Consider the following 15,250-nt stretch of genomic DNA (forward strand, 5'->3'; position numbering starts at 1 on the left):
AAGTTTCTTTGTACTGAGAATGTTATTATTGGGGACGTTTGTGAATGTTTGTTCTGTTGTTTCAAAATGAACAAAAAAACAATAAATATAATATTGAAAAAAAAAAAAAAAAGAAAAGAAGCCAAACAATACATTTTCAGAGGTGAGGTAAAAAAATCGGAATCAATACATTGTAAAATAAAAGTGCAAAAAAAAAAAATACAAGAGTGGAGAGAATCTGCTCTAAAAAAAAAGGCCAACGTAACTTAACGTAACACGCCTTGACGTCATCACGCAGACCCCAAATGAGCTTGGGTTGCTGTTTTCACCGAACCACCAGCAGCAGCAGCCAACGGGCAGAGAAGAAGGAGCAGAGAGTCAACACACAGAGCCGCACTTTAACCACCTCTCTGTGTTTATGCCATTTATTAGAGGCTTTCTGTCGATGATAACTCCTCACACCTTTATGGTACCTTCCACCGTGTTATCCTCGCGTTAGCTGCGTGCTTTATTAACCTGTAACCGGATGGAGTCCTTGTTCAAACGATCGGTAACGGACAAGAGATCATCCAGCTAATGTTAGCTAGCCGCGGACTGCACGGTGTAGAGAGAGAGAGGAGAACTGCTGCTGACGGACACACGGACACGGACACTCACCTAAACAATGGGCCTCATATTCGCCAAACTGTGGAGCTTCTTCTGTAACCAAGGTGAGTGTGTGTTCACTAAACTAACCACTCAACCATTAATAATCACTGTTAGCCTGGTAGCATAAAGTGAGCAGCTAGACGACCCATAATAACAGATGAGGGGGGGGTGAATCATCTCGCTTCATCTCACTGTGACTCTTCAATCTTTGTCAAAACAACATTTAAAACTGCATCTTTATCAACACACTTTAATCTGTTTATTAGTTTGTCAATCAACATGATTAACTTAAGTCACAGTTAAGCCTGCAAACAGCGTTTTCATCCAGTTGTCAGTCAGCTTTACCTCACTTTACAGGACACATCAACATCACATAACTTTACTTTTTATGCACAAGACTGGGAATTTGTTATAATGGCAGCACTGTATTTCTTTTTTTTATTTATTTATTGTTTATTTTGTATTAATGCAATGGGACACAAACATACTTCTAATTGTTTATGGGTATTTTACTTTTATTTATTTATTTTATTTTTAAAGCACTTAACTGGGAAATTGTTATATGGGCAGCACTTTATTTATTTATTTTTATTAGTGCAATGGGACACAAACATTTTTAATTGTTTAATGTTTCCTTTCACCATGCAGACAAATTTCATTTATACTGTACTTTCTGATGTTTTCTTGGGCATTTGACCTTGTTTATTTTATTTTTAATGCACATAACTGGAAATGTGTTATAACAGCAGCACTTTATTTATTTTTTATTTATTTTAATAGGGCAATAGGACATAATACAAAAGGTAACAGATTAGATTTAATATACACCTCATTAACATGTATTATTATATATTTATAAGGAATAATTTATAGTACTTATTGTAAAGCTTACTGTGTAGTAGGCATAGTACAACAGAAATTATTTAATTGTTTAATATTTCCTTTTGCCTTTATACTGTACTTTCTGATGTTTTCTTGGGTATTTTAATTTTATTTATTTATTTTATTTTTAATCCACAGAACTGCAAATTTGTTATGATAGCAGCACTTTATTTATTTTTTATTTGTTTCATTTGTTTTATTAGGGAAATAGGACAAAATACAAAAAGGTAACAGATTAGATCAAATATACACCTCATTAACACATATCATTATTATTATCATTATTATTATTAAATAATTATAAGGAACACTTTATAGTACTTACTATAAAGTTTACCGGGTAGTAGGCATAGTACAACATAAATTATTTTATTGTTTAATGTTTCCTTTCACCATGCAGACAAATTACATTTATACTGTACTTTCGGATGTTTTCTTGGGTATTTGACTTATATTTTTTTATTTTATTTTTAATGCACAGAACTGGGAATTTTTTTATAATGGCAGCACTGTATTTATTTTTTATCTATTTATTTATTGTTTTTTTATTAGTGTAATGGGAGACAAACACTTTTAATTGTTTAATGTTTTCTTTCACCATGCAGACAAATTGCATTTATACTGTACTTTCTGATGATTTCTTGGGCATTTTACCTTAATTTATTTATTGATTTTATTTTTATTGCACAGAACTGGAAATTTGTTTTAACGGCAGCACTTTGTATATTTTTTATTTTCTATTTTTATTTACACTAGGACAATAGGACATAATACAAAAACATAAATATTAGATTAAATATACACCTCATTGACACATATTATTATTTATATATATATATATATATATATATATAAGGAATCATTTACAATACTTACTATAAAGCTTACTGGGTAGTAGGCATAGTAAAACATATATTATTTAATTGTTTAATGTTTCCTTTTACAATGCAGAAAAATTGCATTTATACTGTACTTTCTGATGATTTCTTGGGTATTTTACATTTATTTATTTTATTTTGATTGCACGTAACTGGAAATGTGTTGCAGTACTTTATTTATTTTTATGTTATTTATTAATTTGTATTAGTTAAATTAAACATAGTACAAAAAGGTGACAGATTAGCCAGACATAGATGTAACTGAATATACAGACAGTAACACAAAACAGTAAGACATGACAAACAGAAGTTATGATGATTAGTATTGTTGTTTGTGTGCGTGGATGAAATTGAGGTAACACTTTATTTGAAGTCCTACTATTAAGCATTTATGACTATAATGTAGTTGTAAACAGATATAAGTGTTTATTGATGTATTTTTGAATATTTTTTCTATTGTGTAGTTTGCTTCACATACAAATAATAATTCAGTTGTTGCTCAGTTTAACAATTATTCACCTGGTATTAGGTCACAAAGTGAAAAACAAAGGAAATAACAACAACAAAATATAATGGGTTGAAAAGGCATAAAAAAATCTAGATGATCCCACCCTTTCACCCAAAAATACTTCATGTCTTTCACTCGTGTGTGTGAGATATTGTGAAATATTACAAAGTTGGAAAATACTTGTCTTCTAATTTCAAGCTGCAGTGTACATAGTGAGGGTGTGCTATGTTTGACTCTTTTTTTGTTTTACTTTCTCTAATCTGATGTAACTATATTATACTGGTTGGTACAGGGTTAGAAAGCTACAGAAAAACAACCCTGATGTGTCACCACTTTTAAAAAGTGCTCCATTTTGCAATAGAAGACCAAGACATCAATGTCAAAGATACTTGCATGCAAATTTGCATTTTCTTTCTGGTAATATCGTGAATATTTTGCTTTTTAAATGCAGAAGAAACTCACATTACTGTTTTATAAATTAGTAACCTGTAGTATGGCTGGGCAGTATATCGATATTATATAGATATCATGATATGAGACTAGATATCGTCTTAGATTTTGGATATCGTAATATGGCAGAAGCGTTGTCTTTTTCTGGTTTTAAAGGCTGCATTACAGTTAAGTGATATCATTTTCTGAACTTACCAGACTGTTCTAGCTGTTCTAGTATTTGCCTTTACCCACTTAGTCTCATTGTGTAAATATTTAGTGGAAGCACCAATAGTCAACCCTACAATATTGTCGCGATATCGAGGTATTTGGTCAAAAATATTGTAATAGATATTTGATTTTCACCATATTGCCCTGTAAGTGTTCTGCTTAGATGGCTATTTTCAGGTAATCCACTGGAATAAATTATTAATTGCTAATAATAACATCTAGTTGTTCTCAGTAACGTACATTTCAAAAGAATCTGACCCAACCTGGGTTACACATTTTTCCCTGTGCAAGAGATTGTTGTTATTTCCATTAAAAGTTGTATACATGTAAAAAAAAAAATTACATTTCTTTTTTTCAGATTTGATGATGGTAATGGCCACAATCAGTTTAGTCGTGCTGTCAGGATCGTCGCAGGGTAGCTTCTCTTTAAGGAAGCAATAGACACGCAACGTCCTCCAACACCCAGTTCGGTGCACATACTCTGTCAGATCTGCAAACCCTCTGACCAGACTTCCTTCCTCCTCAGCTGCCAAAGGCCTCAGAGGGGCGGAAAAGTCAAAACACTAAAGTGGGATATTTTGGCATGTCTGTGTCAGCTCCGATTCTGCATTTAGTCTGTTATGTTTGTCTGCTTCACGGCCGTCAAAGCCTGTACTGTTGCAAACTGTGCTCGCTGGTTTCATGAATGGAGAGAAGTTCCTGTAGTTTCAGCGACGCTGGTGGGGGGGAAAAGAGGTCAGGAAGTTTGAAGTTTTCCCTTTATGATGTTCAATGGGCAGCAATGAATGCATTGTATAGACTGAAACCAGATATACTTTATGACACATAATGTCTTTACAGTGACTGACTGTGAAGAGAATTCATTTACATGAGTTTTTTCTTGATAACGATGTGCTCTTGAAGTTACACTGTCTTTGTTTTGCAGAGCACAAGGTGATAATCGTCGGACTAGATAACGCAGGGAAAACCACCATCCTCTACCAGTTGTAAGTAGTTTTATTTATCACATTTACAGTTCAACTCAGTCGTCCTTCTCCAGCACAAACTCACTTTCTGATTCTGTTTTTTTTTTTTCAAGTCTGATGAATGAGGTCGTCCACACGTCGCCCACCATCGGAAGCAACGTGGAGGAGATAGTGGTGAAGAACACTCACTTTCTGATGTGGGACATAGGAGGGCAGGAGTCTCTCCGGTCCTCCTGGAACACCTACTACTCCAATACAGAGGTGAAAACACAAACGGCACTACTGGAACATATTTTGTACACTGTGTACTACTTTCTAGCAGATGAGGGGAACAGAAGTAAGAGTCCAGCAGCCAGTTTTTTCTTCCTGAACGTGGCAGCTGGCGTGTTTGTTCAGAGCACAGACGGCAGCTGGGGCCGCCCAAAGTCAGAGGTCAACCCTTTCACAAAGAGGCCTGTCTGAAAAGCAAAGCGAGGGGTCAGCCTCCGCAGTGTTTTGGGGAGAAAGAAGACGAAGAAGAGCAGGGGAGTCATGACAGAGGCAGATGTGTCTTAAAGAGAGCTCTCCACAAAACCACATGAATTAAACTTCCCTGATGTAATAACATCTGCCGTGACATTGGATATTCAGCGTGGGTTTGACCCGCATTTGACCATTCATATATTCACACAGCAGGCCACAAGTAAATACAAGGCCACACCCATTCACACATGACTTGACTCCTCAACTCTTACTCTCTTAAGCCCAAGTTATACTTTCCACATACGAGAGTATGCAAGGGTCTGTGATCTTGTGGTTGGGTGGCGATCTGCTGTGCATGTGTGGAACGCGTCCTCCAAGCGGACAGTATAAACAGAACTACTACAACAAAAATACAAGTTTCAGCTTCTCAGGTGTGAGGATTTGCTTTTTCTTTGGCATATATGACAGTAAATTGAATACCTTTTTAGGTTTTGGACTGTTGTTTGGACAAAACAAGCAGATTAAAGACATCCCCATGGGCTTAGAGACATTGTAAATGTCATTTATTTTCACTATTTTTAAAACATTTCATAGACCAGAAGATTAATTGATTAACTAAGAAATTTGTTAGTTGCAGCTATAGTTTCACTCGGTCAATTTGACAGATTTCTTTTGCTCATCTTACAAACAGTTAAAGCAGCCTATTAGAGTAGTTTACATTAATATACTCAACCTGTGTTTGCAGTTAAGAAGCTTAGATTTATGGCAGAGAAGCACTTAATATCTGTCACAATAGAGTTACTGGGAGCCCTACAGTTACTATAGAAACCCTATATTGTAGTAACCTACAGTTCCTATGGTAACTTCACTCTTTGGTTCGGCAGTGTCAGACTCGTGTAGATCCCTGGCTGTGATTTGGGTCACAGTCATGTTGGATGATGCGTGTTGTTGAAACTTTTCTCCTCAGTCGTTTGGTTTAAATGGCGTCTCTCACATCTCGCCAACATTAACGTGCCTTTGGTCTTTTGTCATACGGGGTCGTTCTCTCCCATTCAATAAGGGGTTATTAGCATAGCAGTCACCAGCTCCCATTGTGAGGCCCTTGGCCCGGAAATGCCCCCCCCCTACTGTGTTGCATTTCACTGCTGTAAATGTCTTTTTGAAAAGAGGTCAGCCTGTGTGATTTTTGCCTCCTACACTGCAGTTCATCATTCTGGTGGTGGACAGCACAGACAGAGAGAGGCTGGCCATCTCTAAAGAGGAGCTCTACAGGATGCTGGCTCATGAGGTAAACCGCCATCTCAACACGTCTCTTTGTATGGCCATAAGGAAGCAGTGTTTTCATAACGTGCTGTGATTTTTCCACCAAGGATAACCCTTTCCACCCTGCTACATTGTTTAGAGCTTCAAAAGGTGGCAGAGAGAGAGAGCGTGGATATGGTTTCATTGTTCTCCTTGTTCTCCCCTCAGGACCTGCGGAAAGCAGCTGTGTTGATATTTGCCAATAAGCAGGATATGAAGGACTGTATGTCTGCAGCGGAGATCTCCAAATACCTCACCCTGAGCTCCATCAAAGACCACCCCTGGCACATACAGTCCTGCTGTGCACTTACAGGAGAGGGGTAAGAGACATGTGTTGATGGTTAGCAGGATTTTAATTAATTCAATGATTAAACATTGATGAAATTCCATCAAGATCCCGACCACGAGCGACGGCCAAACAGACCGAGAGTTATGCTCGCTGTACAGATGTTTTTAACTGATCTTATTGTACCATATTTCCCTCCTTGCAATAATGTGTGCATTTTCTGCACCACAAGTATAATACATTTAATAAATAACACATTGGCTTTTATCTCACACATTTGAGATTTAAACTAGATGTTGAGGCCAGTCTTGAAGGGCTGCTATGAGCTCTGTAAACCACCAGATGTCACTGTGTGTGCTGAGCTTAAAGCCCTGAGGCTTCATCTTCTCTCAGCACAAACAGGAAGAAAGGCTCATTGAGCTTATCTGCCGATCACGAGTATATTGTAAATATTTTATTTAGAGACAAAACTGCCATGTATTAAAGGGATAGTTCGGGTGATTTGAAGTTGGGTTGTATGAGGTTCTTATCCATAGTCAGTGTATTACCTACAGTAGATGACAGTCTGCATATTTTTGCCGCTTTACCTTGCCGTCAGAGAGCCCTTTCTGACGGGGAACTGAAGCCATTATATCCATCCATGTTCTCGCCAAAGCAACCAGACTCCATTTAAAACATTTTTTTTTTTTTAAATGCGGTAACTCTTGTCTGCTTCTCCAAACTGGGGGCATGCCGACCGTCATCTACTGTACTTAATACACTGACTACGGTTAAGTACCTCATACAACCCCACTTCAAAACACCCAAACTATCCCTTTAAGTCCAATGAAACACCCTTGAAGTATGCTTTCTATCTAATCCATCTTCGTCCGCTGACGCATTGTTTTCCAGTTTATGCCAAGGCCTCGAGTGGATGACCTCGAGGGCTGGACTCAGATAGCCCCTCCCTGAGCCGTCGATGGCCTGACTACCTGCACCACCCACACGGTGGCAACAAACAACAGTTTGTCCTTACCGGCTTATTGTTACTTTTTATTTTTTTAATGACAAACTTGGACTTTGACCTCTGGAGACGGCACAAGACGGAGGAGCATTGACACCTACCACAGCTTAATTGTTACAGTGGAGCCGGTGTTTCTCTCCCAGTCGATGGAAACGTGACCAGAACTGATGATGACTGGTTATGTGGAACGAGAAGTCGCTTTTATGGTAAAGGAGGAGGAGAAGATCATTTCAGTAAGTTTGTCCAAGTGCAAAGCAGGGCTGCACTGGACATCATTTACACCACATATCATGTTACGTCACACTATATCATATCAAGAGAATGCCATAAACATCACTTTGGTGCAGCTCTATTAATATTATTATCATTTTTTTTTTTTTGCCTCTTTAAGTTTGTTCATGTTCAGGTAAAAATTGACGGAACAAACAAAGGGATTACAAGCAGTATTGTAAAACCAGTTTTGATGGGAGTGGTGGCACGAGGGAGTTTTTCAGAATAATGTTCACGTCGGGGTTTTTTTCCGTTCTCATTTCTAGCACAGACATTAATATCTGTTACACATGATTTCAGTTTCATAAGCTACATTGTTGGTGGTTATTCTCACACTAGAACATATTGAAATGTGGTCAAATATGACTTTATTACCTTTATGTTATTGAGCTAAATGGTGCAGAGTGTTGGCATGCCAACCTTTTCCTAAAACTGACCATCACTTGAGCCATTTATTGAATTTTTCAAAGCATTAAATGGCTGAAACATCATTATTTCAAATGCAACTACAGCGCTCCGTTTTGATAACAGTATTTTAAATTTAAACACTACGTTTTGTCAATGATGCATTTATGATTTTTATTTAATTTTATTCATTTTTATTTTTGCTTATTTTATTTTTTGCGAGTTAGCATATAGACCTGTTTTTGTATTAACAGATGACCATTGGTGCTCTGCAGGTGTGTGTGTGAGACTGATCCACAGCATCCTCATATATAAACATTTCATTCATTTTCTGCAGCCTTTTTGGCGCATATTCCTCTTTAAACATTTTGTACTTTTTCAACAAAGGGATCAGAATAAGCCACCATCAAAAAGGTGCCACGCATTTATGGGGAAGTTGTTACTCATCAGCCATCCTGGACTTGAAGGTTCGGTGGTTTAGTAGCATTGCGATGATCTTAAGTCAATATAGTATCATATAGTTAAAATACTTGATCCTCAGCCTTAACCATGCTTTTGTGAGTGTCTGGAGGACTGTATGTGTATGAATCTGACAGTGTGCCCATGATATTTCACCATCGTTTCCCTCTTTGACTCGGTATAAAAAAATTCCTTGAACCTGGTAACAGATCTATGCACGCGTCACTTTGAAACCATGTCTACCTTTTGCAAGTTCCTCAGTGGCCAAAAAGGAGGAGGTACATGAGTTTCATTGAGTCTGAATCCAAATAGTGATGAAGAACTGGTGTCCATCTTGGTGAGGGAGTGCCTCTGGGTCTCTGGAGTATACTTTGTTGTGGGACGAGATAACTGTGCAGCCCCCAGACTCTTTGCAGCATCAAGATTTACAGCTTTTACCTTGATCTCACAAAGCAAGGGAACTGATCTTATACTGTCAGTGTGGTGTGTCCAGTCTGGGTCATGTACTGTATTTTAAATTTGTTTTCAATAAAAGTTTGTTTGAACTTTGAGCCTGAATAGATTTTGTTTCTTTTTCAGGGGGTGGTGGGGGGATTAATGTGTATTGCTGTCTGTATTGATTGATTTCTATCCTTTGTGGGGATAAAAAGGGAAAAAAATCGAAAAATATATTGTTTAAAAAAAGAAAAGAAGAAGTTGAAAGTCACAGATATTATTTTCCAAGATAAACCTACAAATATATTGCCACAGTTTACGGGTAAGTGTACATTTCAGTATAGGAATCAAACAAGACACAATTTAAAACAATGTCATTTTTGAATTTAACAAAAAAAAACCTAACCGTGTAACATTGGATGATTTTAAATGACACTTCTTTGACCTTATTTTCGAGAAAGATTTTTTGTGGGAGAATCCAAAGTTTTTTTCCAACATAAATTGTTTACATTGACTATTCCAAAAAGATATTCCAGGTGAAACAGAAACAATATTACATTGAAATAGAGCATGGTTGTTAGGGTTGTTCTTACAACCAGATGGGTTAAAGCACACTTTAACGCCGAGCTGGTTATGCTGGTGATTTTGTGGTAGAGCTTGAGTGGTCCTGTATACATTGTTAGTTAATTGCTGTTTTTCTGTCCGTGTTAGGCTTAAGAACGGTTTCCATTTGGAGCACGTTGACAGTGTGGTGATAAAAGTGGTTGCACCGTTTGTCTCAGGAGCACAGCCGAGGTTGCAGGCGCGTCACCAGTCAAGACAATCGCAGCCATACCCACTCAAGACACTGCAGGTATGAAAGATTTATACACAATTACATATGTACAACTTTTGTTGGATTAGACCTTTGTCATCTTTTAGAAACTGGTATAAAACTCTGAATGACTGGGTATTTCCAGTATTTTGGTATATTTCCAGTAGTTGTTAATAATATAATTCAGGGTATGTGAAGAATGTCATAGTAGAGTATGCCATAAAAATATCATAAAAATGTTAGTGTAGTATGTCATAAAAAAGGTTAAAAAAAAAGTCATAGTATGTCAAAAAATCTTATGAAAAAAAAGTCATAGTAAAGTATGTTGAACAATTTCAGGAAAAAATGTCATAGTATACAATGTTGAAAGATATGAAAAAAGGTCATAGTATAGTATGTCGAAAAATTTCATGAAATAAAGTCATAGTATAGGTGGAAATTTTTCATTTAAATTAACTAGAGACATGGCATTTAATATGAAAACCTAAAGAGCTTCACTCTAAAGTCGTAGTCTTTACTACCCCACTTATAGATTGTTTAAATCTTTATTATATTTATTGATGCTCTTCTCTCTCCATCACACGCACACCTCTTGCTGATGGTTTCCCCATATCTCTCAATAATCAGTGTTTGAAGGCACGACAGCCTCAGTGGTTTTAGTTCCGTCCAAAGGACATAGATTAGTTGATAGAGAGCCTGTTGCTTCAGAGTTTCCAATGATGATGAGATAAAGTGATAAAGAAGTCATGTTCATCTAATCACAAATGAGATGCTGCTGATGAGGGTTGACACGGAGCTTATGAGGGGAGTTGTGTCGGTGTTTGCGCAACACTCACAAGCAGACGTCCGAGCAGAATGGCTGCAGTCGCAGAGCTCTCCTTCCTGCTGTTTGCGCTCATCAACAACATTCATGCAGAGGAACTCATCGTCATCCAAAAGGAAAGAGACTCTTACACCTCCGAGCTCCCCAAGGAGGCCAACTCCTCCTGCCTGATCTCCAGATTTGTTGGTGAGGAGAAGATTGTCCTGTGGAACACCTCTGACCTCTGGTCCGAGAACTCCACAGTACCTAAAGACTTGAAAGGGCGACTTTCAGTTGGCAGCATTTCTAATTACACGATCCACAACCTGACTCACTCAGACTCCGGCACGTACCAAGAGGAGTGTTGGACCAAGGGCGAAGTGACGAATAGGAAAAACATCAGTATTATTATTTGTAGTTCAATAGATGAAATATTTTTTGAAATGGATATTAGAGGATCAGTGGACCTGCCATGTAAGGGAGCGGCTGACAATCTGGATATCCAGTGGCTCAAGCGTGAGTTTAGATATGAGCAAGAAATATGGACAAGAGTTTTTGGGGACAATAAGCCATCAGTGATGGACAATGTTAAAGGAGGATACCAAGTGGTGACAAACACATCAATTCTTCGTGTATCTGACTTCAGAACAACAATCTACAGAACGTACATCTGTCTGGTGATGAACCAACAGCAGTGTGTTAGCAGTCACCCTGTACTGTTTGAACTGATACCAGAGATAATCTACGGCTCAGTGGAGGAGACGGCTGTGCTGCAATGCACTGTCACTGATTTCATTGATGACCAGCCCCCACATTGGGAGAAGAAGGATTTGTTGTTCAGTGCTGACGAAGGAGAATACTACTACGGCACAATGTCTTCAGTGGAACAAGAGATGGACCAAAACTACTCGCTGGTGTTGTCATCATTAATGTTAAATGACACAGGTTTGTACAGCTGTAAAACCTCTAAAAGACTGCAAACGTATTTGCTGTTGGTGTGCCCCAAATTTGGACCACCCGCTGTAGAGTTCTTCTCAGAGGGAGAAGAAATCACTCTCAGATGTAGAGAATTGGGAGAGAGTCTGGGACACGAGTGGTTCATCAAATCGAACCAAACAGACGGAAGAATTGTTATGGCAAACTCTAATCTGTGGGACAGAGATAGCTGGTACCTCAATGAGACATCTCTGGTTATGTCTAATGTCTCACTGGAAGACACAGGAGAGTATTGGTGTGCAGGTTATGACCGAGATCATCAGTGTGTGTCAGCAACCAAAACTCTTCTAAAGTACAGAGAGCCCTCTGGGTTTCCCTCCACCTTCTACATAGTGAGATGCTCAGTGCTCAGTGGTCTGCTGGTGATGCTCTGTGTTGTTGTAGTCGCTGTGAACCAGAGGACCCGGAGAGGAGAGCAGCTTTCAGCTGAGACAGAGAGTTAATATGCAGATGTTCATTTCAGTTCACTCATTTCTCATTGGCTTTAATACAGTGTGTTATATACTTGATTTTAAAATAATGGATGTTAGACATTCAGCCAAATAAAACATTTGAACTGGAACACAAAAGACAAAGAAAAAGAGAGAGACAAAGAGAGATTACAGAAACAACAAACAAAAACTACATAAACTCTGTATGTGATATTATTATTATTAATTATTATTGTGAAATAACAATAACAATGTAACAAAGTACAACATATCACATAAAAGGGAAAAAATATAACTAGCCAAAGATATAAATACACCATGAAAATAATGATAATAATAATAATAATAATAATAATAGTAATAGTAATAATAGGAAATGTTTTTTTTTAGGTTTTGAGGATTAAAAATCAACCATTGATCATGATCATGACAGGGTGCAGATGTCCCCTTAGTTTTTTATAAAATATATAAAATATTATATATATTATGTATATATAGTTATGTTTGTTTGTTCTTCTTGGTTTTGTTGTGGATACATGTGATTATAGGGATCACTGCTTTGAGCTGCACCCTGACCCATAGGAGCGGACTGGTCTGTTTTATGATATCATTGTTTTTTACATTTCAGTAATTAATCTGTAATCATTGCTTTCACCTGAGCTGTTTTTATTGCACTTATTTTGTATCTTGTTATTGTACTGATGTTTTATTTCAAATCAAATGATTATGTGATTTTCAATCATATGTGAAGGAATTTGAGTTGCCTTTTATGCATTTATAATTGTTATATCTTGCAGTGTTGTCAGTGTTATATAATTGTTATTATACCTTGGTCTATATCAATCAATAATCAATTGTCTCTATAATAAAGGTTTCAAATAAACGATAAAACTTGATTCTGAGTTTTTACTGTTCAAAGTTAAATAGTTCAATGCTATTAATTCAGTTAAAATTCAAATATTTATGCCTCTTATTTGCCTCCAAAGACAAATATCATTTTTATCTGTTACTATATTTCATTACTCAGTATTACTCCATGCTGCTTTTTATATTTATTTGTATACAAGATACACATGTGTAGGTTATAAGAAATGTAGTTTTCTAATTTCACTAAATAAAGGTTACAGGAAAGTGTGTGCACATTAACAATCCTAATATTCAGGCCAGGTGCAGATTCAGTAGAGGAAAGAGTAGAGGATATCAGACAACTACAACATAGAATAGTATGTTGAACAATTTCATGAAAAAAAGTCAAAGTATAGTATTTCGAAAAATATTATGAAAAAAAGTCATAGTATAGGTGGACATTTTTCATTTAAATTAACTTGAGACATGGTATTTAATATGAAAACCTAAAGAGCTTCACTCTAAAGTCGTAGTCTTTACTACCCCACTTATAGATTGTTTAAATCTTTATTATATTTATTGATGCTCTTCTCTCTCCATCACGCGCACACCTCTTGCTGGTGGTTTCCCCATATCTCTCAATAATCAGTGTTTGAAGGCACGACAGCCTCAGTGGTTTTAGTTCCGTCCAAAGGACATAGATTAGTTGATAGAGAGCCTGTTGCTTCAGAGTTTCCAATAATGATGAGATAGAGTGATAAAGAAGTCATGTTCATCTAATCACAAATGAGATGCTGCTGATGAGGGTTGCAGTCGCAGAGCTCTCCTTCCTGCTGTTTGCGCTCATCAACAACATTCATGCAGAGGAATTCTATATATATATATATCTATATTTCATTACTCAGTATTACTCCATGCTGCTTTTTATATTTATTTGTATACAAGATACACATGTGTAGGCTGTAAGAAATGTAGTTTTCACTAAATAAAGGTTACAGGAAAGTGTGTGCACATTAACAATCCTAATATTCAGGCCAGGTGGGAGAGAAGGATTGTGGGGAGAGTGTTGTAAGTTGCTGTTTTGCTGTTTTTGGTGAATGTAATTAATTACAGGCTACTGATTAACAAGTCACAGATTTGTTCTGAGGTGTTTGAGTCACCAGCTGTTTTATTTTTTAAAGACTATTTTAAATCTGTGAACAATACAATAAACAAACTGATACATAAGTAAATAATACATATAAAGGAAATGAAGGGATAAATAAAGTCAAACAAATATAAAATAAAATAAAATAAAGTAACATAAAACATGCCAGGGGTTAATATGAATAAATAACAGTAAAAACAATAAAATGGGAGCACCGTTTTACTAGCCTTTTAGTTTTTTTCAACATACTATACTATGATTTCTTTTGACCTACCATACTATAACATTTTTCAACATACTAATAGTATACTAATAGTCATAGTATAGTATGTCGAAAAATTTCATGAAAAAAAGTCCTAGTAGTATGTTGAACAAAAAAAGTCATAGTATAGTATGTCGAAAATGTTTTTAAAAAAAGTCTAGTATGTCAGAAAAAAAAAAAAAAAGTCATAGTATGGTATGTCAAAAAAAAAAGAAAAAGGAAGGTCATAGTTTGGTATGTCGAAAAAATGTAAAAGTCATAGTAATGTATGTAAAAAAAAAAGTCATCGTATAGTATGTAGAAATTTTTTTTTTTAAAAGTCAGTATAGTATGTAAAAAAACAAAAATCATACTATAGTATGTCGAAAAATTAAAAACCATCCAAGTATAGTATGTTGAGAAATTTAAAAAAGTCATATTACAGTATGTCGATATTTATTTATTAATTTTTTTAAAAGTCATAGTATGTCAGATTTTTTAAGTTATAGTATGTAAAAAAAATAAAAGTCATAGTATAGTACGTCGAAAAAAAATTGAAAAAAAGTCAGTATAGTACGTCAAAACATGAGTGTTGTATAAAAATAAAAAGTCCAAGTAAAATGTGTCGAAAACGTCATAGCATAGTTGTGTGTGACCAATATTCATGTGCTAAATGAAACACTAGTCCTAGTGTTCTTCTGTTAACACTCTGCTGTATCCTTCATTGTAGACTGCAGTACTCACTGTGAAGGGCTGGTGGCGTTGGTGGACTGAGGAGGAGAGAGGGCCTCCAGGACGTGTGGCTCCCCCTCCTGACAGAACTGCTTGAAC

At 36.4% G+C, this 15,250-nt stretch overlaps 1 protein-coding gene across 1 annotated transcript; it reads left to right on the forward strand.

Annotated features, from left to right (window-relative positions):
- Window positions 1-134: 134 nt before the first annotated feature.
- arl8 (ADP-ribosylation factor-like 8) lies at window positions 135-9,258 on the forward strand. Its single transcript, XM_037756445.1, has 6 exons — window positions 135-689; window positions 4,481-4,541; window positions 4,634-4,781; window positions 6,187-6,270; window positions 6,453-6,604; window positions 7,462-9,258. The coding sequence occupies exons 1-6, from the start codon at window positions 644-646 to the stop codon at window positions 7,508-7,510; spliced, it is 540 nt and encodes a 179-aa protein (XP_037612373.1). The 5' UTR covers window positions 135-643; the 3' UTR covers window positions 7,511-9,258.
- The last annotated feature ends 5,992 nt before the right edge of the window (window positions 9,259-15,250 follow it).

Source organism: Sebastes umbrosus, chromosome 21 (assembly GCF_015220745.1).
Source record: "Sebastes umbrosus isolate fSebUmb1 chromosome 21, fSebUmb1.pri, whole genome shotgun sequence".
In the NCBI taxonomy this organism is placed as follows: Eukaryota; Metazoa; Chordata; class Actinopteri; order Perciformes; family Sebastidae; genus Sebastes; species Sebastes umbrosus.

Bases quoted from the DNA above. Each gene is read 5' to 3' on its own strand.
- arl8 (XM_037756445.1), top strand. From the start codon at position 644: ATGGGCCTCATATTCGCCAAACTGTGGAGCTTCTTCTGTAACCAAG. The intron at 4,542-4,633 runs GTAAGTAGTTTT...TTTTTTTTCAAG, and splicing joins ACCACCATCCTCTACCAGTT to TCTGATGAATGAGGTCGTCC. The intron at 6,605-7,461 runs GTAAGAGACATG...ATTGTTTTCCAG, and splicing joins TGTGCACTTACAGGAGAGGG to TTTATGCCAAGGCCTCGAGT.